The sequence below is a fragment of the Perna viridis genome, chromosome 2 (genome assembly GCF_037379345.1).
Source record: "Perna viridis isolate PV_CMFRI_1.1 ecotype Kerala chromosome 2, ASM3737934v1, whole genome shotgun sequence".
In the NCBI taxonomy this organism is placed as follows: domain Eukaryota; kingdom Metazoa; phylum Mollusca; class Bivalvia; order Mytilida; family Mytilidae; genus Perna; species Perna viridis.
This window is the reverse complement of record NC_142446.1, coordinates 16,368,054-16,393,306: the sequence shown is the minus strand read 5'-3', so window position 1 is coordinate 16,393,306 and position 25,253 is coordinate 16,368,054. Positions and strand designations below refer to the sequence as shown.

At 32.6% G+C, this 25,253-nt stretch overlaps 2 protein-coding genes across 2 annotated transcripts in view; one reads left to right on the top strand and one right to left on the bottom strand.

Moving 5' to 3' along the window:
• The window catches only part of LOC148623826 (uncharacterized), a 31,594-nt gene extending 13,840 nt beyond the window's left edge, over positions 1-17,754 (bottom strand). Inside the window, exons 1-13 of the mRNA XM_088565991.1 lie at positions 17,620-17,754; positions 14,902-14,984; positions 14,071-14,225; positions 13,444-13,574; positions 12,906-13,041; positions 12,515-12,618; positions 10,781-10,902; positions 8,584-8,749; positions 8,193-8,377; positions 5,909-6,019; positions 4,898-4,969; positions 2,839-2,889; positions 1,814-1,878 (exon numbers count right to left, since the gene is read on the bottom strand). Of these exons, the coding sequence (XP_088422117.1) occupies positions 1,814-1,878; positions 2,839-2,889; positions 4,898-4,969; positions 5,909-6,019; positions 8,193-8,377; positions 8,584-8,749; positions 10,781-10,902; positions 12,515-12,618; positions 12,906-13,041; positions 13,444-13,574; positions 14,071-14,225; positions 14,902-14,984; positions 17,620-17,716 (1,478 nt within the window). The 5' untranslated portion in view covers positions 17,717-17,754. The remainder of the gene's footprint in view (positions 1-1,813; positions 1,879-2,838; positions 2,890-4,897; positions 4,970-5,908; positions 6,020-8,192; positions 8,378-8,583; positions 8,750-10,780; positions 10,903-12,514; positions 12,619-12,905; positions 13,042-13,443; positions 13,575-14,070; positions 14,226-14,901; positions 14,985-17,619) is intronic.
• Positions 17,755-17,799: 45 nt separating this feature from the next.
• LOC148623825 (glutaredoxin-related protein 5, mitochondrial-like) lies at positions 17,800-23,774 on the top strand. Its single transcript, XM_088565993.1, has 2 exons — positions 17,800-18,119; positions 23,504-23,774. The coding sequence occupies exons 1-2, from the start codon at positions 17,849-17,851 to the stop codon at positions 23,671-23,673; spliced, it is 441 nt and encodes a 146-aa protein (XP_088422119.1). The 5' UTR covers positions 17,800-17,848; the 3' UTR covers positions 23,674-23,774.
• The last annotated feature ends 1,479 nt before the right edge of the window (positions 23,775-25,253 follow it).

Sequence of the window (25,253 nt, the reverse complement as noted above, 5' to 3'; positions counted from 1 at the left end):
TGGTTGTTGTTTTGTTCTTTGCCAGAGTTTCTTGTTTGTTATTTTTTTTTGGCCATCTGATATTCAGTATATTTCTTAGGCACTTGTTAACAAAGACTTGTATAGATTTCATGGTGTTTTCTGTTTCTCTCCAGGTCTCGCAATCATATAACAGGACAGACTTAACATTGCTGTTGAAAATTTTGATCTTAGTAGTCGTTCTCAGTGTTCTACTTTTCCATACTGGTTTTAGAATGGAAAAAGCCTGTAATGCTTTCATCTTTCTGGCTTGTACATCTTCGTCAGTGCCTCCAGTTGTACTCATGACACTTCCAAGGTACGTAAATTTATCTACATTCTCTATCTGTTGGTTATTTAACAATATTGGATCCATCTGGTTTTGTTGGATTCTCATGGCTTTGGTTTTGGCTGTGTTGATATACAATCCTGTTCTTTTAGCTGTTTCTTCGAGATGGTTGACCTGGTGTTGGGAATCTTGAAGACGATGCGATAGTGTGCATATGTCGTCTGCAAATTCGAGGTCTTCTAGACGAGATGTTAGTGTCCATTGTATACCATGAGGGTCGTTGTAAGCTGTTGTTGCTATCCAGTCGATGACTATGAGAAAGAGAAGGGGAGAGAGAATGCATCCTTGCCTTACGCCAGTTGTTACAGGGAAAGGATCCGTCAAAGTATTTATTGCTATAGGTTGAGCTAATTACCTTGTAAGACACCATAAATGACCTTGGGGCACACACGTTTCCTTTCATTGATTTTTAATCCTGGCAATTAACTTAATAGTTAATAGCACAATACTAAGGTCAATATTGCAGCGCTCTAACTTGATAGTGTTGAAAAGCGCAGCGCTTTAAGGGTCTGGGGAGAGCACTATACAGTAATTATACTTAAATAAAACCAATTTCAGCAGAAGAAAATAATTTCTAAGTTGTTCATAAGATGTTCCAAAACAGAATTGTTTCATCAATTTGAATTTTCCCACCAATTTTAATTGGTAAAAATAACTGCTCTTCAAATCCTGTTTTTTAATTGTAAAATATTAATGAAATAATGAAGAATTTGACTAATAAGCTTGTGAAATGGAACTGATGATTAACAAAGTCAATCTTTCTCGATATATTCTTCAAAAGCTAAATTTCCTTCCACATTTTATTATATAACATCTTTCAAGGCCAAAAAAGAAGTCTCTCAAATCTACAATTGATTTAAGGACTAGATTTGTTATTTGCAGCAGTGACAGAATATCAAATGCATGAAAATGAAAGAGATATTGATTGATATAAAAGGAATTACATATGAGCTATATTGTTGTGTAGTGTTCAGAAACAGCAGGGAAGTTTCTCTGAGGAATCAGTAACATTAAGTATTAGATCCTGAAGGATAAAAAAATGCCAAAAAAAAACCCTAAAATAGATATTTTTTTCTGTCTGAACATAGGTTACTTAGAAAGAGTTAATAATCGTGTCATTAAAACTAAAAGAATACATGATTTTTCATGCTGCCTTGGTGGAAGCTCAGATTCAGGTAATGGTATATACCATCTCAAACTGTTTTATATTTGAATTTACATTGGCAAGATGTTATTGCGGGCTTAACATGTTAAATAAGGATGATGTCCATGTCTGACATCATACTCCAAAATATGACATGCCTAAATCAAGCTTTTGTTAAACATCTAGTGGTTGTAATTGAGTTCTTGCAGAGAAAAATGTAACAGAAAAAATTGTTGTGGACAAAAGGATGCACGCACTAACAGAAACATAAGGGTAAGATCCTGCTCTGATATATCCACCAGAGCAGGGGCATAATAACTTACTTTTTAGAATATCCAGGCTGCCAAAAATGTTCTGGGGATTTCATAAATCTACAAAACAGCTGTACCTACAAAAGAAAGTTTATAGTTAAACAGTTTTCTTTATTGGTGGTACTTACATAAACAAGCATTCTGAGAGTAATGCAAAACAATACATAGTCCCCTACCAGCTGTTTATATCACTGACCCAAATGCTACCTTGGATCATTAAGTATAAATGACAAACTGAGGAAATGACCTTGATTTTGAACAGAAGAAGGGATATGGACAAAGACAAGAAAAATGTTCAAATCTATTTAACAGATGCAAATTTGCAAAGTTTTATGCACAGACAACTGGACAGATTATGTTTCAAATTCCATACCAATCTAAATGAATAATATTTGTCCAAATTAGGTTTAAAATCCATACAAATCTAAATGAATAATCACCCTATCTTTTGTTATATTAACATATTGTCAAATTGAGATAATGTTAAAAGGTTTCTTTAGAAAAAAGTGTGGAAAACTTAAATTTTGGCATAGTGCATAATACTGAAAGTTGGTAACTTTGGAAAAAATCAGCAAAGTGGAAAGAAATGTACACTTGATCTGTAACTCATCAAGGTTGACTCAAATACCAAAAATCAGCTTAATATCTGCAAGTGGTTTGAAAAAAAGTGTGGAAAACTTTCCGGACTGATAGACAGACAGATGGACAAATGGACAGAGTGTTAATCTTAAGTCCCCTCCGGCTAAAGAAATTATAAAATGTTAATGGAATAATACACCAAGAGAATTTAAATATGTCCATTATGTAGGAATGTAATTTAGGATGAACACAATTGCATGAATTGACAAATGAGCTTATTAAAGATCAATATATGTCGTAAAAACATCTATAGAAATATATTTGTTGCCATTCAAGAAATAGATACCATTTAAAATTTTTGTAATTGAGGAAGACACAAATCAGATCATTCCAACTTGGATAATATATCAAAATCAAGATCAAGAAATTACATACATAACTTTAGATAAAAAACTAACCATGTTAATCTTCAGACCTGCAAAGGTCAAAATCATATTCTTTAATGTCTCCTGAAAAACACATACAAGATAACATAATATAATCATATCCAAATTAATTTGAACAAGCAAATGACTAAAATGTGATAATATTTTGGTTAACTTCTAATTTATTATATGATTTTTGCAATAGCACATGATTTTTTCTAACAATCAGGGATGTCAAATAACATGTGCATCAAAATAGCAATGTATGATAATGCTTTGCACATCAAAGTCAAAACAAGAGGCTCCCCGGAGCCTGAATTGCTCACCTTGTTAAATTTTTGCCTTTCAAGGGATCTAACAAGGAGTTGTTATTTTTGACTCAAAGAAAACTTTGGTAGGATCATTTCATTAACTGAAAGTTACATTCTATCTTTTATAGTTTTCAAGATCTTGGCTGACAACTGCTAAAAACATAATTTCTTGCCTTTCAAGGGAAATAACTCTAACAAGGAGCCGTCCAAAATCTTGTTCTCCACAAACTTTTGTAGGCCATATCATTAGAATCTTTTCAGCAACAGAATGTTTCATTCTATTTATCACAGTTTTCAAGATATTGGCTGAAAACTGTAAAAAAAAGGTAATTTTTCACATTTCAAAAGCAATACCTCTTACATGGAATCATCATACAACTTTGAACTCTTGAGAATTTTGTAGGCCTTATGATAAGGATCATTTCAGCAATTGAAAGAATTTGACTAAACCTAACGGCTTTGGAGATATATGAGAAAAAATTCTGACTGACCCCTTTGTTCAATTTTTAGTAACAGCATCAATGTTTCTCCACAGTTCAAAAATCTTTACATCAGTTGTATGAAAAATACCCTAAGGAACAATCATACCAAATTTGGTTCCAATTGGTCAAGTAGTGTCAGAGGAAAAGAATTCTGAAAGAAATACCATTAAAAAATAGCAAAATAAAGTTGAAAAAGGGCAATAAAGCCAACAAAGCTTCACAGATTAAAACAAAAATTTAACATATAGATCTCATTATGCTGAACACATTAATTCCTATCAGAATTTGGCTCAACCTAATGGTTTGGAGATATATGTAAAAACTACTTCCTAACTCCTATGTTCTATTTTCAGTAACGGCAGCCATGTTTTTTGGTGGATAAAAAATCCCCATATCAGTGCTATGCAGGATACCCCACGGGACATTCAAACCAAGTTAGGTTCCAATTGGTCAAGTAGTGTCAGAGGAGAAGAGTTTTGAAAATTGTAAACGGACGATAACGAAGGATGCCAAGTGATAGCAATAGCTCACATGGCCTTTGGTCAGATGAGCTAAAAAAAAAAAAAATGCCTGTGAAATATCCAAATCTGTTATGCTAGGGAAATTTGTTAAATCACTGCCATGTACATAACAAGTAAGTTCACTATCTTGTAGATTCTTGTACAAAACGTTGAAAAAGTTTTAAACAGTAGCTTCAATATGAACTAAACAGCCTGAATCACATTCCTTAAAAACTCTTAATCTGGTGGCCTGGCCGTATTAGCTGACCAATTTAAACAAAAAGCTCTCATTTAAAAAGTTCTTGTCAAGATTTTTAAACCTTGGTTAAGCATAAGCAGAGATATTGCTGAGAAAATGTGCTTCCCAATAGGGTTTCAACAGTAACTTTGAATGGTCACTGAGCCAACTGAGCCATACAAAAAGTGGTTTCAGAAGAGTTGATTTTTGAAAATATGCCTATCACAGGCTTAGATATACTCTGATCTACATATTGTTTAATTGAATGGAACCAAAGTTCAAACTTTTGTAAGAGCTCTTCCAAACATCATTCCTGCTAAACTTTGTTAAAATTAGTGCTTACATGTTATCGGGCAAAATGTTAAAGGTTTACAGACAACCATTGCTTTTGTCAAGGTGAGGGAAAAGTGTTGTCAACTTAATTCCTTAGCTTCTAGCCTCTTAAAGGTTACTAACAAAAAATGACACTTCATTATACCATTTTTCATACGTGCTATTCTAAAACTCAATAGTAAATTTCCTTCTCTGAAATGCTGGTTATATCTGGATTTTATAACTTACAAAGTTAGGTAATCTTCCTTGAGATGCATCTAATAAAACTCCTCTATAGTGAAGATCAGGCCAATCATCTATCTGCACAAGTATAATGAAAAAGTCATAATAGTGTTAAATTTCATTGCATAACAGTAAATTTCATGGTATCAACTCCATGATTGACATCCCTCATTTTCTTAGTGCTGCCAAAACAAGCTCTATTTGATATTTTCCAATGTAAAATTTATAATTATATTTGACAGTTGCTTTATAATGGAGATACTTATATTTTGTTTGAAGATATTTGTTCCTGACGATCTAGATTTGACTATTATAAATACAGAGTTCACTGACTCCACTAAAATATTGTAAGTTAATTCAATTTGTGACCATCAAATCCAAGATTGACACCTCAAAATCTGCAAATACACTTCAATTACTTTCTGAATATTTTTACATAAAAATAATAACATTTGCAGAGTGCAGCATGATATGAATGCAGCCAGTTGAACTCTGTTCACTTGTGGCAAAGGTGGACACAGTATTAGTTTTTGACACTAAAGATAAGGACTTAGATATCATTATGTACACAATTCATTTGGACGCTATACTGCACAATATTTTGATATTCAATTTAAGTATAAAGGTCTGCTCAGGGTGCATTCATGGATCACTTTGTGCATCATTATCTCAAAAACAGTCAACGATAGTGTTAATTTGGTAAGCATATTTCTTAAAGCTCTTGTATCTAGGCAGGAATTTTCATATGGAATCCAAATAAAAAATTATTTTCAAACCCACACCAAAAATAAAAAATTCAATTTTTTCAGGAATGGTCCCCTTTGGTCCCTTATAAGTGGATACTGTCAGAGATCTGAAATCTGATTGAACAAATAAAAATTTCAAAATCAGACCAGAAATAAACAAGCTTTTGTCAAGAAATCAAAAAAAAAACTTATTTCTGGTCCCTTATTCTTATTTGGCTTTATCAAACAACACAAAAAAGAAAGTTGAATGTAATAAGAAAATAAAACAAACCAGAAGTGCAGGTATACAGATTCCTTCAGTGTTTCTATACAAGTCCATTATCTGGTACAGTGTAGAGATGCCACTGTGTAAACTTTCGTAGTCACTACATAACATCTTGACCTGGATGTGAATGAAATTTTAAGTATTAATGATCAACAGCTCCTCTTAACAGTCACCAGTAACCACATGGCTATTTTGTCCAGTTGTGTTCAATTTTGCAGTGTTTTATTTTCAATTCCATAAAGTATAAAAAGAAATTATATTCCTGCTGCAAATTAATACTAAATTGTTCTAAGGGAAAAGCCATGCAACCTCATAACATTGCCTATTGAACATGTTGATAAATAATTTCTAACTGTGAAGTAAGTCTGTTAAAGGATCTTTTTAATCATGGTTATTGCACATGTATGAACTGCACTAACTTATTCTGCATCTTTGATAGTAGCAATATTCGAAAATGTACTTATTTTTGGGGGATGAGTACCCAGTTCATTGTATTAAAATAGAAATTGAGAACCAATGATTTAGTACATTGTACTTCCATATATGGTACTGAGGTTTAACAAATCCTTCTACCTTTATTCAAGGTACTTAAGGATTATTTTTAATATTTGAAATAACCACCTTTGGGGCAGTTTATGCTTAATGAACTAAAGCATAAACTGCCCCAAAATTGGTTATGCAGGCATAACTTGGTCAATAAAGAGCTGCGCTTTAAGTGCATGATACTCCTGTTGCCCTAGTCCTTATGCTTTTAATGAATTTATGTGATCAACTAGAAAATACTGTGAGCCCTGTCAAAAACCTTCCCCCCCCCAAAAAAAAAAGAACAGCATTCCAATGTCCCCCTTGAAAAAAAAATAGCAGAAAACACTAAATTCACTGAAATTTTCTAAGTCCAAGGGCCATAACTTCCATAAAAATCATTCAACTGCAACCAAAGTCAAACTTTATCTGTAACTTCTCATAGTAAGACTACATACAAAAGATAAAATCAATTGGTGAAAGCATTACAAAAAAAAAGCGGAAAACTGTAAATTCACAGAATATTTTTAAGTCCAAGGGCCATAACTTTTGTAAAAATCATTCAACCATAACCAAAGTTAAACTTAATCTTTAACTCTTCATAATAAGGCCACATACCAAAAATAAACTAATTTGGTAAAAGCATAACAAAAAAATGTGTGGAAAATGAGGATGGACACCCAGCATTTCCATGTCCCCTTAAGCAAGGGAGCTTATGTCAATAGAAATGAACAATTCACCAAAGTTTCAAAAAAGTAGGTGAAAGAGTTTTTGAGTTATCGTCTGAAGTGTTGACAACAGACAGATGGACAACAGTATACCATAATACGTTCCATCTTAGATGCGCGTATAAAAATTAAAAACAATTCTTATAATTTAATTTCTAATCAATAATAGTCAAAATTAAGATTTGTGCCTTCATCAAAGCCTCATTCAGTTTGTTTGAATTGTGGACTTTGGATTGATCGACATTCATGATGTCACATACCAAGTTAGTTAATGGAAAATGATCAATCTTGTCAAGATGAGAAATAAACAATCAAATTAAATTATTTAAAAATAAAAACATAAGGGTTTCATAAATATAACAACGAGTGAAAAGATATTTTATGTCCCGTGGGATATGGTTAGTTTATAAAATCCATGACCTTCGACACACTTACCTGTTCTTGTGATATGGTAAGTTTATAAATTCCATGACCTCTGACACACTTACCTATCCTTAGTGATTTTGTTCCTTGTTTGAAAAGCAGCCCCAACCCTTTATTCTTGGAAAATTTCTGCTGTATTTTCAATTCATTATGAAAATATGGTACGGGGGACAGAAACATGTCATATGTCGATCCTGAACTGACAAATACGTACTCCTAACATTCATTAGGTTACGACATGCCAAAAAAAAATTCCCCAAAAGTGAACAAAGTACCAGTTTGAGGAATCACATTTTGAGGAACATTTCACTGATGACTTCTTTACCCGGTTTGCAAAACATTATGCCGAACAATAGGGAATTTTTCTTCCTTTTAAAATTTTTTTTTAAACATTTTGGGAAAAGTCTCCAGGGGAAACAGCTGATTTTTGGTTGCAATAAAAGGGTAACAAAATCACTGATCCTTGTGATATGGCTTTGTTTGTAAATTCCATGACCTTTGACACACTTACCTGTCCTTGTGATATGATTATTTTATAAATTCCATGACTTTTGACACACTTACCTGTCCTTGTGATATGGTTATTTAATAAATTCCATGACCTTTGACACACTTACCTGTCCTTGTGATATGGTTATTTTATAAATTCCATGACCAGGACACAACCTGCTGTTGACATGACATTGTAAATGAGGTACTCTGGTATCACTCAGGCTACTGAGGAGGTTTACTGAGAGATCAACACCAAGAGAAGTAAAGACTGATTTTCTAAGTTTCACAATTTTCATCACTTGAATTGAATCTAAAAAAATACAAAGGGTCTTAGTTACTAGGATCATTTAGAGACTAATGTCTCATGACACAAGGCAGTGTGTATACAAATGATAATGTAAGCCTTTCAGGTGCACTTCTGACCATGACCGGTTAAAAACCAAGGTCTTCTCAGAAAAATGAAGATAAAAACTGTAAGAAATTGACATATTTAATGATAAAAATAGGTTTACTTACTCTCAGAAGGTCCTCCTGACACATACACAGGCAGGTTGTTCCTTATGACAAATGGTTTAGACTCTTGTTGTAACATACTCTGTGGCTGGGGCCATAACAAGTTCAATTTCTCCTCAGTCACAACAGGATGTGGCGGCTTGATCATGTCATCAAATGATACTGTTTTCTATTGATAAACAAGAAAAAAATACCCATTATAAAGAACAGGAAAAATGTTTTAGGTGTAAAAATACATCACTTGCATTTCACTCAATAGTCAATATCAAACATTATAGTTTGCCTTTCATCAAAAAAATGTCTCATTAAATTAAAAGCTTTTGGTTGATAGCACCAAAAATACCTTGAGTTAGCTCTAAACAATGACACTCCTCGCAGGCATCAAGACATAGGAAGGCCTTTAGTGGGTTTACTAGTATATGTATCTCCCTTTCCAGGCATGAACAATTAAATATGTTTTTTTCACACACATTTACAAAAATAATTAAGCTTTTTATTGTTTTATCAAAGTTTATTGAGCCATTAAGAACTGAGCTTAAAGGTGATATGGATGGTTCAAAAAAGAGTTTTAAAAAGTTATTAAAATTGGTTCTACAAATTTCTGACAAGTACCATGAGGCCATATAATCTTTAAGATATCCATAAAACAACCTTGTCTCTCCCCCTGGCTTCAAATCGACTAAAATATAAAATGCTTGTTGGATTATCTCCCTTTTGGAGCTCCCTGACAGTAATCATATTTCTGCATGCACATCTACATATTAAACCCAACCTTCATATAAAATTACATCAAAATCCCTTGCAGTAAAGGAGGAGTTACAAGAAATAATGTGGACAGATAGATGGTTTTCAGACAGATAGACAGACAGATGGGGCTGATTATAGACCACCCCAAACTTTGTTGGGTGTATAATAACTTAATGGAGACACAGGATAACTACAGTACTCCAATATATCTGTAATGATTCTTATACACAAAAACTGAAAAATGCAAAACTTTTCAATAAAATCTATAATAGAAAAACTACAAAGGTGACTACTGGACAACATACACACCTTCCAATAACTCTTATATATGTGATTATATGATTGTAAATGGATGACTCCTGTTTCTATAGAAACCAGTAGACTGATGTACATATAAGATTTCTAGTAAACAGGTCTCTTCTGAAAGTAAATTGAAACAATTTTCCTCTTTCCTAAAGCCAAGTTTCATGTAACCCTCGACACTACCAGGTGGTTGAAATGAAATAATGACCCATGCTGTAGTGGATCATTCCCCTTTTTCAATGGAGAACTCTGATTATTCACCCTCAAGACAATAAAGAACTTTTTTTACATTCAATGCTTACACTGTCCACAATAATAACAGTATACAAATTGAATGTCTTTATTTATTCACAGCCCAACCTGCTTGCTATATCTGTTTTAATTATTTCAAAAAACATATGCATCCATCTAGTTTGTCAATCTACTTGTCTACCTTATGTTCTTATTATGTGCTTTTAGTTGCTGGATTTAAGCAAGGACAAGAAATCATTGAGATAGAATCCATCTGTGAGCACCCCACCGTGGCAATTACTAGTAAGCAATATATATGAATTTGATTTAGGTGATCAACCCATATGCCAAATATCAGAAGTCCACATCAAAAGACAAAAAAGTTACAGGCTGGGCAAGAGTTCGTCAACAAAAAAAAAAACAACAGGTATTCGACCTAGAGGTTGAAGTTCAAGGTCATAGGCCACTATCCATGGTACGCAACACACCATCTTTATGTGACCTACGCAAATGCCAAATATCAAAATTCCACATTAAATGACAAAAAGTTACAACTTGGACACAAGTTTGACAGAGAAAAACAGGAATTGGACCTCGAGGTCAAAATTCAAGGTCATAGACCAATATATATGGTATGTGACACATCATCATTAGGTAATCTACCAACATGCAAAATATCAAAAGCCCACATCGAAAGAAAAAAAAGTTACAAACCAGACACGACTTGTAATGCACTTTCAGTGACTGGGCCCTAATAATGGGCTTATTTTAAGATTTCCTATTGCAGTTTAACAACACTGTCGTCTGAATATAGCTGCAATATTGCTGCTCGGACGTTAAACCCCAAAAACAATCACATTACTGTAACTGATACATTAACATGCATATAGCTAACAATAACGAGTATCTAATACACTACCGTGAATGTAGGTGTTTTAAGTTCTGGTGATTCTGGAGCAGAACCATTCGCAGCAGAGCCATTCATGTAAGCTGTTTCTGTGCCAACCCCAGTGTCTGATTTCAGAGAGAGTTTTCCAAGGTCTAAAACATATAGTACAAACATTTTGTATCTACCACAAGGGCTGAAGTGAAATTACAGGTCTAGAAGTTTAAAGTGAATGTATAAAAGACATATCACTTGGATTCCAATTGCTTTTTGAAATATTTACCAAATATATATTGTTAACAGCAAGTTAAATAAAGAACTATTTTTATGGCCTGTCTATTTTCAGATATTGCCACGTAAATATTATTCATTTAGTCCTCTTTACATAAAATGTTGTTTTTTTATATATATCTTATAGACATCAAACAAAATCATGCACAAGTACATTTTCACTTCATTATGGGAATTTTAAATGTGTAATCAACCTATATACACTGTTTGGCCAAAATTTTTTTTGTTTAAATAAAACACTGTTTTTCCAGAATTTATAAATTTGTAAAATCATGCCATCCACTTACAAACCCAAAATGTTTTTATTCATTTGAGGTACTATGATTTCATTAATTTTTGTGTTTTTTTTTTGTGAGCAGTGTAGAATCATGAAATCAAGAATTCAATGAACAATTATAACTACACTGATTATATGTTAATTAGTTTATGCAAATACTTCAATTTAAATTAATTTGTTTCATTTACAATACAACAGGCCTTATTGGAGTTTAAACTGTTAACTTTTATGATACCATATTCTTCCGTGTATACCACTTTTTTCAACTTTTTCTTTGCTCCAGAAGAGGGATATGCGGTATACACCAAAACAATGAGTTTCTAGATTTTTTTCTAGAGACATAATTTTCAGGTCCGTAATTTTTGGGAATCAGAACCAAAGTCGTCAACTAAAGACAACATCAAGCCATTGTATTTTTGAGAACAGTTTTATGTGAAATAAACAAAAAAAGTTATTTAATAGTTATTTTATCCATCAATGCTGTTTCCTAGCATTTCATAGTTTGTTCCAAAAACCACGACTAGCTTCTTATTATACTCTCAAATCAAGTCGTCTAATTATAACGTCTTCACCTGTGTGCGGTGGAGCGTTAAATACACAATACCGGGAGTGCCAACCTGTCCTTGGGCCCATTGTCATTTAATTATCAAATAACAAAAGATAAATTTAAAAGGTGAAACAATTATTACTAATCCTTTAATCTGCTTGATGAACTGTTTCCAGATGTCAGATGTCAATACACAACTTGACAAATTAAAACATCTTTTTATAAACAGTTGGACTTGACGTCGTTGTTTTAGTGAATTACCTGATTTGTATTTGAACAGGAAATGTAAACATTTCAGCCGACTCAGATCCAATACATCGCTATTTTAATTAATAAATGGCTTGCAAACGTAAGGAAACAGAAAATGCTTTTCTTTAAAAGATTAATAATGAAAAGATACACATTTCGGGAAATTTACCGGAATCCTTTCATCTCAATGTGGTCTTCTGCCGGTGATTTTTCCTCGCTTCCCAGTGCACGTTTTACACGGAAACTAACTTTTTTCGCCGATCTCCCTTGCCGAGAAGGGGGTGCGCAGAATACACAGATGTGTGTAATACATGGAAGAATACGGTAACATAAGTGTCAGAGCAAAATAAGAGTTTGTCTCAGCAAGGCTACATGCTACTCATGCCATTGAAACTATTTTTACCAAATTCTTCTTCAACATTTATCAAAGGAGGTGGGTTGTCTAAAATATGGATGATTTCTTTATTAGCCCCTGCTAGATCTTTACATGTTTTTCCTTCATCTTTCCTAGAATGAAATAAGCATCAAACAATGAATGATTGACATTAAAAGAACAAAAATAATAGAGTAAATTTTTTTGGTTAGATTTTCACAAGTTCACAAAATAACATAAAGCATGCAAACATGGCTAAGAATTTGTTTGTCTGGTTTTATAGTCTTTTAATTATTTTTGGGGGAAATGAAAAGAACATATTAACAGTATAATGCTATAATCATAATTTTACGCATTTTCCTCTAACAGACTTTTTAGTATGCATATTGTACTGCCTTGATAAACATATGCTCATATTTACCCTGTCTTCACTTGCATGGTTGAATCTGCTCCATAAGCCAGTAGTTCAGAGACAAGTTCTGTATCTCCTCTAAGTATAGCTTCATGTAAGGGTGTGTAACCTTTTTTATTCTGTTGGTTTACTTCAGCTCCCCGAGCTTTAATTAAAAAAGTCTTATTACATTTGTTCCTTAAAAGGAAGATAACAGTAATTCATTTTAATCTTAAAACACAAAATTTCTAAATTAGATATGCCCACCATTATTTTTTTCTGAAAGAATTAACATGTTTTTCCTTTATAAATTATATTATGGCACTACATGTATTATATTATGGCACTACATGATTTATATTATGGCACTACATGTATTATACTTAACATATAAAAGTTTTGTAAAGTGAACAAAATTATGTAAGCATTGTCTACTTGTAGAAAGGGGCCTTTTTGTCTTTTATGAAAAGTTTCACATCATTTATTGTTTCTTGCAAAATTTTACTGCATAAATGTGTATTATACACACCAAAATATGGTATTTCTTGTTATAATTATATTTAATTACCACAAAGGCACTGTATAATGTCTCTGTTAGCAAAAGATGCTGCCCAGTGGAGTGGTGTGCTGTGGCTTTCTTCGCTGTCAATCAAGTTTACATCAACACCAGCAGCCAGTAACTGACATATTCTTCCAACACTGGAAGGTAACCACAGCTTATAGTGAACATAATACATTGTGTAATCATCTGACATGTTTAAACAATTATAAAATTAGTTTTTTTCCTAATAAGATTTAATCTGATTCCATTTGATTGTGATGCAGTTTATTCTAGTTTTTGAAATAGATACTATGATTAATCTGATCATGGGCAACCATATAAAGCAATTAACACTCACATTAGTTTACATTAGTCAAAAGTTATAAGTAATACTTGGCTATGCATGCCAAAAAGTAACATTGTCTATAATCAGTAAATTAAAAAATCTAAATAAGCAAATACAAATGACTTGAAGATGAATCTTCAATTTAAACTTGAGGGCAAACGAAAATGTAAAGTCTTAGTATTTTTTTGCTGCCAGGTAAGAAATTAGTTCCTAGCTTAAAGTTTGATCATATCCAGTCAAACTACATAATTTAATGATTGACTTCTTTTCAAAGAAGTCTTATAGAATTAATATTGGAAAGCACTTACTTAGAATGTGCAGCAGCTTGTAGCAATTCTTCATTGAAAACTTTTAAAATATTATGAGACGATGCTAAATCTACTGCTGTTTTACCACTGACATTGTGTATGCCTGGGTCACTACCTGATGACAGTAATGTCCTCACAATATCAATCTTTCCAAGCTGAAACAAAAGAACATGAAATTGATTTTTCTTTAAAAAAAATTAAGCATCATATGGGACATTAAATGATACCCTGCTACATTGTGTTATATTTAATATCCATTTATAAAACGACTTAAAAACAACCTATACTTTTGTATAAATAATTCGATCAAACTGAAATTCGAGCTTGATCTGTATTTTGTGATACTCATTAAGTATACAAAGATTGAAAAAGATCCTTCGATATCTTTTAAAGTCATTATCTGGAAACTGTTAGGGGACAGACAGACAGACATGCAACTTTAGATAGTATCGCTTAATACCTCGCCACTTCGTGTGGTTGAGTATAAAAATGTGTAAATTTCCAATTAAAAACGGAAGAGTTTCCTACTGAAGATTCTGCACATGGTGCACTTATAGGATGAATTTCAGCTGATATACAATGTATGACTATCATAATCAAATAGAAGAGCATACATTATTGATGTCCTATTTATCATTAGAATTGATTAACGTATTTAAACAACTGTAAAAATTGACATAATTGATATTTAAACATGTGCTTGAGCAACTTATACACAAACTTGGTATATCGTTTTTGGTCTAAGAATAGCCTAAAAGTACAGAGGAAAAGTTTCGAAAACAAAAACAGATCTATGTGGTTTACTTTCACCATGCTTTTATCAGTACTGACCTTAGCAGCAACATGTAATAATGTCCCATCATCACAGTAACAATTGTTCAAGACATTAGTAACCATCTGGTTATTGTCATCATCTAGAAAGAAATAAACTGAATAAGAGCCAGTCAAGTAAAATTATAGGTCAAAAATACATTGTACATTGATACAAGTGAGTGTAAATCATTTAGTGGATATGGCAATATTAGAAATAATAGCAGTCTAGCTAAAATAAAATTATCCGTTTAAAAAAATCATCTCTCATCTTTGTGTGAGCTACCAAAGCAAAAGGCTTCACTTAACTTTAACGTGCAAGACTAATGAAACACAATGTTCTAGATAGGATTTAAAAATAGAGGGGCACAGGGTAGAGGACACTTTAATGTGTAGTGTATTATCTCAACCAAACAGGGACATTGTTCTTTCTTTAGGTGTATGTTTGTACTAAGTCAGAAATATCTTTCTTCATTTTAGTCTTTTTTAAATATATTTTTATATATTTATTGCATACCTGCCAACTTTTGAAAATTTAGGACAATGTGTGAACAGACACTGTCATGTCATATTTTACAAACTTAATACTGTATTCTTCCGTGAAAAACACACACTTTTTTCCAACTTTTTTTTTGTTCCAGGAAGGGGTGCACAGTATACACTAAAACAATAAGTTTCTAGATATTTTTCTGGAGACCTAATTTTCAGGAATCAGAAATGAAGTCTCAACACAAGACTAAATTGAGCCATTTTGTATTTTTGAGAACAGTTTTAAGTGAAATAAACAAATAAAGTTTTACTGCTATTTAATAGTTATTTTATTCATCAATGCCATTTTTCTGCATTTCATACAGTACAAAAAGTCTCAGCCTTGACTGGCTTCTTATTTTTCTCCCAGCACATGCAGTCCTATAACTTCTTTACCTGTGTGCGGTGGAGCCTTAAATACACAATAACGGTATTGCCAAGCTGTCCATGGGCCCATTGTCATTTAATTGTCAAATAACAAAAGATCAATTTAAAAAGTGAAAACAATTGTTTTTAATTCTTCAATTCGCTTGATGAACAGTTTTTAGACGTCAAATATCAATATAAAAGTCTGGTAAATTTAAACATCTTTTTTATAAATGGTTTGATATGAAGCCATTGTTTTAATGAAATATCTGATTTGCATACAAACCGGAAATGTAAACATTTTAGCTCACCTGTTGAATGGATCCAATATATTGCTGTATTTTAATGAATAAATGGCTTGCAAACACAGGGAAAGATTAAAGATGAAAGGATACGCATTTCAGGGAATTTACCAAAATCATTACAACTCAATGTGGTCTTCCTCACATCCCAGTGTGCATTTTAAATTGTCAATCTCCGTTGCCTAGTAGGGGTACCCAGTATACATGAATGTGCATAATACACAGAAGAATACGGTAAGTTTTACTGTATTAATGTATGCATGACATTTCTTTTGTATCAAAAGGCCTTTTTCTGTTGATCCAGTGCTTTATGAATATATATGCATGCAATATAATAAAAATAATTTAGTAAACCCTTTCTGTGGTGGTTTCTTCCAAATCTAAATGAAATTCTGAACTTCAAATACCACCCCCCCCTATAAATTTGAAAAACTTTCAGATATTACTATTGTTTTTAAACCACAGTATGTGCATGTCCCAAACATTCATATTACTATACTCATTTTTAAAGGGATTATAACAATCAAAGAGTAATCAAGGGAACCAAGATTCTAACAGAAATAAAAAAAAAATGTAATCAAGTGAAACAAGATTCTAACAGAAATAAAAATAAACGTAATCCAGGGATAAAGGCCAGACATGTAAAACAGGCAAACACAACAAAGAGCATAAAATAACTAAAGTTATTCATACAAGGTAACAAAAGTAAATAAGCAAATCAGACTCCACTAAAAACTGAGAGCATGGACCAGGTGCACCGGTAGGGTAAAGGTCCTATGCTTTTCTAGAAACAACTGCTGAGTTGCTCATAAAAAGTCAAGTCCGGGGTAGACGAAAGAGGAAAGGGAAACTATGACAAGTTGAACAAGTCAGTTTTCATAGTGCAGATAAATACACTGTAACGATCCATGAGTTCATGAAGTGACCATAAAACTTCTGTTGTGATGACTTCAATCTTGTAGCAACATAACCCTGTTCCAAAAGCCTAATTGTAAGAGGTATAGCGTGATACAAAATGTCTGTGTACTTATGGCAAGTTCTGGCATAACATATGATTTGTAATATGAAAACTCCATATGCAGGTGCTGATGGAAAATAATACATGTATGTGGGTAATCAAAAATTATTGTTCTGCAACAAACATTTTTTTCATGTTAAAGGAAAATAGTATTGATGATTGAAGGCTTTTATGGTCTTGAATATCCTTACTGGTTTTGCATAACCGCCACAAACAGAAATTCTGCTAGCAGATGTATATTAGTAGTTGGAGGAACATGTAACAGAGCCCAGCCTTCGGAATACCTGACCGAAGAATTCAGAGTGTGTCCAACTAGCAGCTGAGCTACTGTACTCACTGATGCTCTGGCCTACCCCTAGATCCCATGTGTGCTATAAAAAGCTCCTATATATATGTGAGAGCTTCAGTCTCAGGCTCCTGTGGCCAGACTCAAAACTAACAAAACTCAAAAGTCAAATTCAGTAATAATGAAATTAAAAATCATAACAGTATTAAAGAAAAACCGCACTGAGAACCAGTAACTACTTTGTTCAACTGTAGAAATGAATGCACGCAAAATATCAGATCTGTCGCTAACAACAGCTTGGTGGAGTTGCTGAATAATTTCAGAATTTTCACTCATGTCGGTGTTGGTGTTGACACGAACCGCCACCGGATATGCTGTTCTTTGATTCTATCTTTGTATTATTGATAAAATTACGAGAGTTCCCGAAGGTATTTTCGGACAGCTAAAATTAAGGACCTTGTCAGCATCATGAATAGGCTATTACGAAAGTCAATATCATCCTTGTTGAATACCGAAAAAAGAACAACTTATTGTCGGCTTTTGGCTTTTTACTCACAAAACAGTGGAAGTAAAGAACACATTGATGGTCTTGTAAAAGATGGCAAAGTTGTGCTCTTCATGAAGGGCACCCCGGATGCTCCCATGTGTGGGTTTAGTAGATTAGTGGTGCAGTGTCTACAGATGCATGGGGTAGATTTTAAATCTCACAATGTGCTTGCTGACCAAGATTTGAGGCAAGGTAAGAATATAACTTTAATGAGCTGTAGTATTCAACTTTCTTGTCACTCATAATTCGGGGAATAATCACTAAAACAGATAAAGCCATTTAAGGTTATGGTCTTTGCATGTGTTTTTGATTGGCACCTAAATTCAATCACAAAAAAGTATGCATGTACAATGCATGATGAATTCCTTTCGCTAATTTGCATACCATTGAAAGCACTATAATGCAGCAGTTACTTTATGTCCATATCGGATAAAAGTTCCCAAGTGTTTTTACCACAATTTAGGTACATGTAGGGTCTAATATGTGTACCAACTATACCCAAATAATGTTTTGCTATAATATTCATTGTTACAGTATGTTAAGAACTGAAAATTGCATGAGATGTAAAAAATTCTGTTTCAATTCATTTCTAGTCAAGAAAATGATGTAGAATTTTCTAATATTTCTTGTTCGATCGGTTTTCTGATTTCAATGGGTCTAAAATGTGTAACTGGAAATTACCATACCATACTAATAATTGACTATTTCTCCTTTTCCAGTCCAAATTTTACGCTTTTCTGAAATTTTTGTGAGGTTTAATCTTCACTTAAAGACTTTGGATTAAGTTTTGAAATATTTTGTATTGATTTAAAAAAGAGGGGATTAAGTTAGAATTCGGACCATACATGTACATTTTTTGTACCTAGTGTCAATCCCCATATCAGCTAAGAGTAGAGACAATCTTGTCCAGAATGAAAAAGAAAGTCTCATAAACAGAGTCTTACGCATTATTAATTTATCACCAATGAATATGTTGACAATATTTTGATGTTCTAATTTCAAATATGCATCAAAATTGTACAGATAACAAAAATACCTGACTTCAATTTTGGATACGGGTTACACATTTTAGACTCTACCCACAATTTACTTAATCCCTTCCTTCTTGTGACTTTTGACCTTCAAAAAGGCATGTCTTAATGTACAATATAATAAGTAATAATAAGTAATATTAAAATAATATACTTTATTTCAAGAGGGTAGCAGAGTTAGTTTATAACTAATTTTCCCAGAGACCCTCACACAAAAACAAAACTACAAGGTTAATTTCAATGCCACAAAATTAATACAAGTAAATTAAATAAAACATTAATGCATGGCAACAAATTTATAATTTTACCTAATAGTACATAATAATAAAGTGGAATTATTCTTTTGCCCAGCGTTCCATTAGGAAGATTTTTAATTTCTGCTTAAAAAGACTTATTCCTTTTGCACTTCTTATATGTATTTCATTTTGGAGGGTATTCCCATGATAATGGGCCAGAGTAAACACAAGTATGTCTGAATAGTTCTGTCTTAGGATTAGGAATAAAAAGAGCATTGTTTATGGCATTTCTTGAATGATATGGATTTAATTCAGAAAAAAATTATTCTATCTGCTAAATAAGATGGAGCTAACCCATTTAAATATTTGAAAAACAATAGGCACTTGTGAAATATAATTCTATTCTCAACAGTTAGCCAACCTAAAAAATTAAAGAGGGGATTAGATGGGGTACCGAAATCTGCATAAACTCAAGTATGAGCCTAACTACCCTCTTTTGTAGTCTTAATATACATAAATTTTCTTTTGTGCAATTGCCCCAAATAGAACTACAATATTCAATTAATGGCAGAATATATCCTGAGTAAAACATTTTCCTTGTTTCTAAGTTTAAATACTTTTTAATCCTAGACAGAAGATAAAGTCTACTTGAAATTTTTGAGCATACAATGCTTACTTGTTTCACCAGCACAGTGGATGATCAATTTGGATTCCTAATAATTTTTCACATTCTGAGTTCTTTAGTACATGTACTTTAGATTTTATCAGTAACTCAGAGGCACTATTTTTTGATAAAATCTTTTGTTTAGTCCAAATAACCATACAGTTTTTTTTACTCCAATATTGATAAACATTTCATTTCTACTATACCAACTTAGTAATTCATTCTGATTCAAGTCTTCCTGTACTTTTGGTTGTACAACATAGTTGAGTCATCAGCATAAAAATCACAGTTACAGTTTTTATATGCCCATCTAAGACTGGACATATTATGGTATACCGTTGTCCGTCCGTTGTCAACACTTCAGACAATAACTCAAAAACGCTTTAACCAACTTTTATGAAACTTCGGTGAATCGTTCATTTCTATTGATGTAAGCTCCCTTTCAATTTCTATAAATCTCAGATTTCCATGTTATGAATTTTTTTCCTTAAAAAAAAAAGAGGCATTTTCTACTTTTTGGACAATAACTCAAAAACACTTTCACCAACTTTTATGAAACTTTGGTGAATTGTTCATATCTATTGATATAAGCTCCCTTTCAATTTTTATAAATTTCAGATTTTTTGTTTCTGTGTTATGAATTTTTATACTTAATAAAAGGGGGTATTTTCAATTTTTCAGGAAATAACCAGTCATGGCGAAATTTGTCAGACCATTGGACATAACCGGTACTTTTAGTTGCTGGTCCGGTAAAATTTGCATGATTTCTGGACCAGATGTCTAGTACGTTTTTTTATTAGACACGCCTCAACCGGAACTTTCGGTTTAAAGATGGCATCTGAATCGAGGCAAATTTTTTTCTGTCTGGCAGATAATTGTTCGCTCCAGCAGATTTTGTTACGTTGCAGGACCAAATGCTGACAGGTTGAAAAATGATTTCACCAGGTCTGAATAACTCAAAAATACTTTCACCTACTTTTATTAAACTTTTGCGAAGTGTTCATATCTTAAGCTCCCTTTCCATTTTTATAAATTTCAGATTTATCATTTCCGTGTTATGAATTTTTATACTTTAAAAAAGAAGAATTTTCAAGTTTTCGCACAATTACTCAAAAACACTTTCATTGACTTTTATGAAACTTTGGTGAATTGTTCATATATATTGAATTAAGTTCCCTTCTGATTTATATATATGTCAAATCATTTCCATGTTATGAAGTTTTACTCTTTAAAAAAAGCTGGAAACAGCCAAAGAAATTTTATTCGTTGAAAAAATTGTTTAAAACAGACCATATGTAATGATGGTCGACTAATAAATATAAAAGGTACTTGGTAATCTGATCTGAAAAGTGTGTTTTGAACAAGATAGAAATGTATGGGTGAAAAATCAAGACAACAAACTTAATTAAACTTGAGGTAGCCTTGATAGTGCCAAGTTCTTTGTGCATTTTTTATTTACTTTTTTTTTTGGGGGGGGGGGTATTTGACAGGGCTCACAGTATTTCTAGTTGATCAAATAAATTCTTTAAAAGCATAAGGACTAGTTAAATGGGCACCGGTCATATCATGGGCTTAAAGTGCAGCTCTTTATTAAGATATTGTAGGTCACTTAGATAAACAATCAATAATAAAGGCCCAAGAATGGATCCTTGAGGAACATCATAATTGATTGGTAATTCATCAGATAAAGTACATCCAATTTGAACAATTAGAGTCCTGTTTTGTAAATATCATCTAAAAAATTTCAAAGCTATTAATTTCATTGCAACCAAAAATTTCTAATTTTTTGCACAGAATTTCATAATCTTAGTATCAAGGTGAGGAAACACATTTATCTGCATATTTTACTGCTTCTACATTACCAGTCATGGTAAATTTTGCCATCTTCGCATGAATGACATAGGAAAAACCTCTACGAAGAATTTACTGTTGGTTACATGTATGTTTAATCACCTGCAATGATCAACTCCTAAAAAATTGTACATGCCAAAATTTTAAAAGTTAAAATGGTTGTTGACATCAGTGCCCTCTACTAACAATCAACTGTGATGAAAGAAAGATCCTATACAAATTGTTCACTAATGGTTCTGCCAGGTCAAACAAGACACTAGCCAAAAACTTTCTGATGGGCCATTTTTCAAAGGTCAAACATAGTAACTATGAGTGCCAATGTATTGAAAATGAAATATGGTTGTTGACCTCAAAGTCCTCTACAAGTTATCAACTTTTTTTAATTTTGTGAGACTCAGATGGCTTAGCTGTGTATTAGTGAAACCAAAAGTGGGTGGGGTTCAGAAGTTAGAACTACTCTATTGCATTTGTTTGAAAATTTCAGAGAGAAGAAAACTAAGACTTTTTATTAATTTGACTGTTTTTGCCTATTAAATAGAAAATGATTGCAAACTGCAAAAAAGGGTCAGTATGACCGGATCTATTACTGGTGCAATTTTCAGGAAAATATTTTCACCCTCTTAGGAATTATTTCCTTTGAAAAAAAAAGTTCATTGATTGATGATTAATCGAACTTGCAAGGAAGGATTAACATGATAAGATCCATCTGTGGTGGGATTTTTATGTTCATTCTCATGGGAGTTACAACCCTTTAGAAGTTTTTTTGAAAACAACAGCATTTATCTTTATTGCAAAAATGTTCAGTAGGATAAGTATCAGTAGATGGTGCCATTTAAAAAAAAAATCATTTGATTGTTTTAGGAGTTTTGCACCCTGAAAAGATACTTTCTTTTTGACTCTTGACAATTACCAGGTATAACTTGGTTGGTCATGTAAACTAGTATACATGATGCATACCAATTTTAGTTTATTATATAGAAAGAATCACTATGTATAAGACCAATATAGGTCCCTATTAGTGCTTTTCCCTTCTAAAAAATTCTGGATCCTCTACTGTCTATTATTATGTTGTTATGTCCATAATGAATTGTAAGTCCCTATGACTAAGTATGTGAAAAACTAATATTTTGTCCTCACTTGCCCTAACTGTTCAGGGTTTGACCACTGCAGTTGTAACATGCTGTGGGCTCAAAGTTTTTTTATTATCTTTTCAATATCTTGTAAACAAAGATTTCGTCAAATGTTTCCATGCAACAACAGTATTCAGAAATGTCAAATCACCATTCATGCAATAGTAGGCCACTGTGATACGGAGCGGCACTTGTAGAAAGTGCAAAGTATATTATAAAATTTTGAATTAATTCCACCTACCTTTCTTTGCATGTGGTTAATTCTTAAAATGTCATGTTGCTCAACCTACTATTATGATTGAACATGCTGTAGTCATACTGCACTGTGTTCAGCATTGCTTTTTGTTTACAGTTTAACAATATCTTGAAAATTGTTTACATTTAGTCAAAATGTTGTCTCAAGTATATACATTTTGTAAAAAACTGGTAGAGACATACATTATTGATAGTTATGCAGCTTCTTAGATATCAACTGCATTACCAGGTGACTGACTTTAGTTGCTTGTATTTTTTCTGCCATTCATTATATTAACTTGTCAGTTTTAACTTTGGCAGTCAAGTGGGCAAGCTTACACTGCTTAATAGTTTTAAGCACCAACTATAAGGTATTCAAAATGTATTCCCACTCTGTCACTAACATGATGCTGTGTTTATTTTTACACAGGAATAAAAGATTACAGTAGCTGGCCAACTATTCCTCAAATATTTTTCAATGGTGAATTTATTGGTGGTTGTGATGTTTTGGTAGAGATGCATAAAAGTGGTGAATTAGTTGAAGAACTTCAGAAAATTGGAATAAGATCAGCACTTGTAGACCATAAAGATGATTCATGACATCTGAGACATCTAAAATATGTATACCTTGTATAAAGGATTGTTCTGTTTTAATCATGTAACACTGATGTTTGTTTATTATGATTAAATGTGATTGCTTATGACTTGTATTTATTTGACAAACACTAGAAATAATTGATGCGAAACATTTTTGTGACATTTTGCTTACCGTATATTTTCTAACTACTTCTATCTCCCAGCATGCATCCTCATTCCTCTCAGTCACTAACTTGGTTGTAGTATAACAAAGGAAGGAGGAAGTGTGTTCTTTGAGATCTGTTTAAGTACATTTTAGAGAATTTTTGGATGGGCATTCACCTTGTTTTTCTATTGTTCTTCTGATAAAAGCTCATACTAGCTGACGTTCAACTTTCCTAATGTAAGTCACATCATCATCGGAAATTTGTTGACATCATAGATGTAGAAACACCATGATATGTCTCCCATTACAATGAAATAATTTGATAATTAAAATTTATACTTAATTATTCACATATGTGTAGTTGTAATGATTTATTAAGTTTGAAGAAAGGTTACAGTAACACATGCCCCTAAATGTGATTATATAAATGGTGTTACATAAAAGAAGGTTAAGAATGGTATTGTGCTGTTGTCAGCATCCACAGACATTTGGTTTCCACACAATAATGAGGTTAAGTGTATGTAACTCTTTGAAACTATCAGAAGGATCTCTGCCACAAAAGAAAGGCTAGTATTGATTTTTTGGGTTGTGACTTGGACCACCTTGGATGACGAAGGTAAGAAGGTGTCAAAAAACATTTTTCTGTTGTCCACACAATAACTTAAATATTAGTTAAGTTTATGGATCTGTGAAATTGTACCACAAGGTTTTAAACCACACAAGGAGGGCTGGTATTGAAGGGACCACAAACAAATGTTTTCTTAGTGTCTAGACACTAACGAGTGGAAGTGTATTGAAAATCATGATTCTAACAGTAATCAAAAACAGCATTGTCCGAGGGTAACAACTTAACAAAGAAACTAGATACACACAATAAAGTACATGAAATAATCATAAAAAAATGTACAAAGCGACAAAATAAATAAGCAACCTGAACTCCACTAAAAACTGGGAAGCATGGACCAGGTGCATCTGCTACAGTAAGTGTCCTCTGCTTTTCTCGAGTTACTCATAAAATGTGAAATCTGCTTAGTTTCAAAAAGCTCTTGCATAATGTATGAGTTGTGATATGAAAACTCCATTTATTTGAAGGGATGTTGCCACAGATGAAAGAAAAATATATAGTTTGGTCATTTATTTTGAATTGTTCAGGAATTAATTGCCAAAAATCAACATTTTCCTGGATTTTGTAAAACCACTTCAGTAAAAGCGCATGGATCTGTATGAAACTGAACAAGATTCCAAAGATGCTTTGTAGATTGTGATTTATTTTGATACTTCTAACCCTTGTCTTTTAGGAACAAAGGACAGAATCAGGCTAAAAATTCTGTGTACAGGTTTATTGCTTCTTTATCATTTTAATGGTGTTTAATAAACAGCTTCTTTGATATGGGAAATTCTAACTTATCCATAATAGCTTCTCATTTAAGTTCAAAGC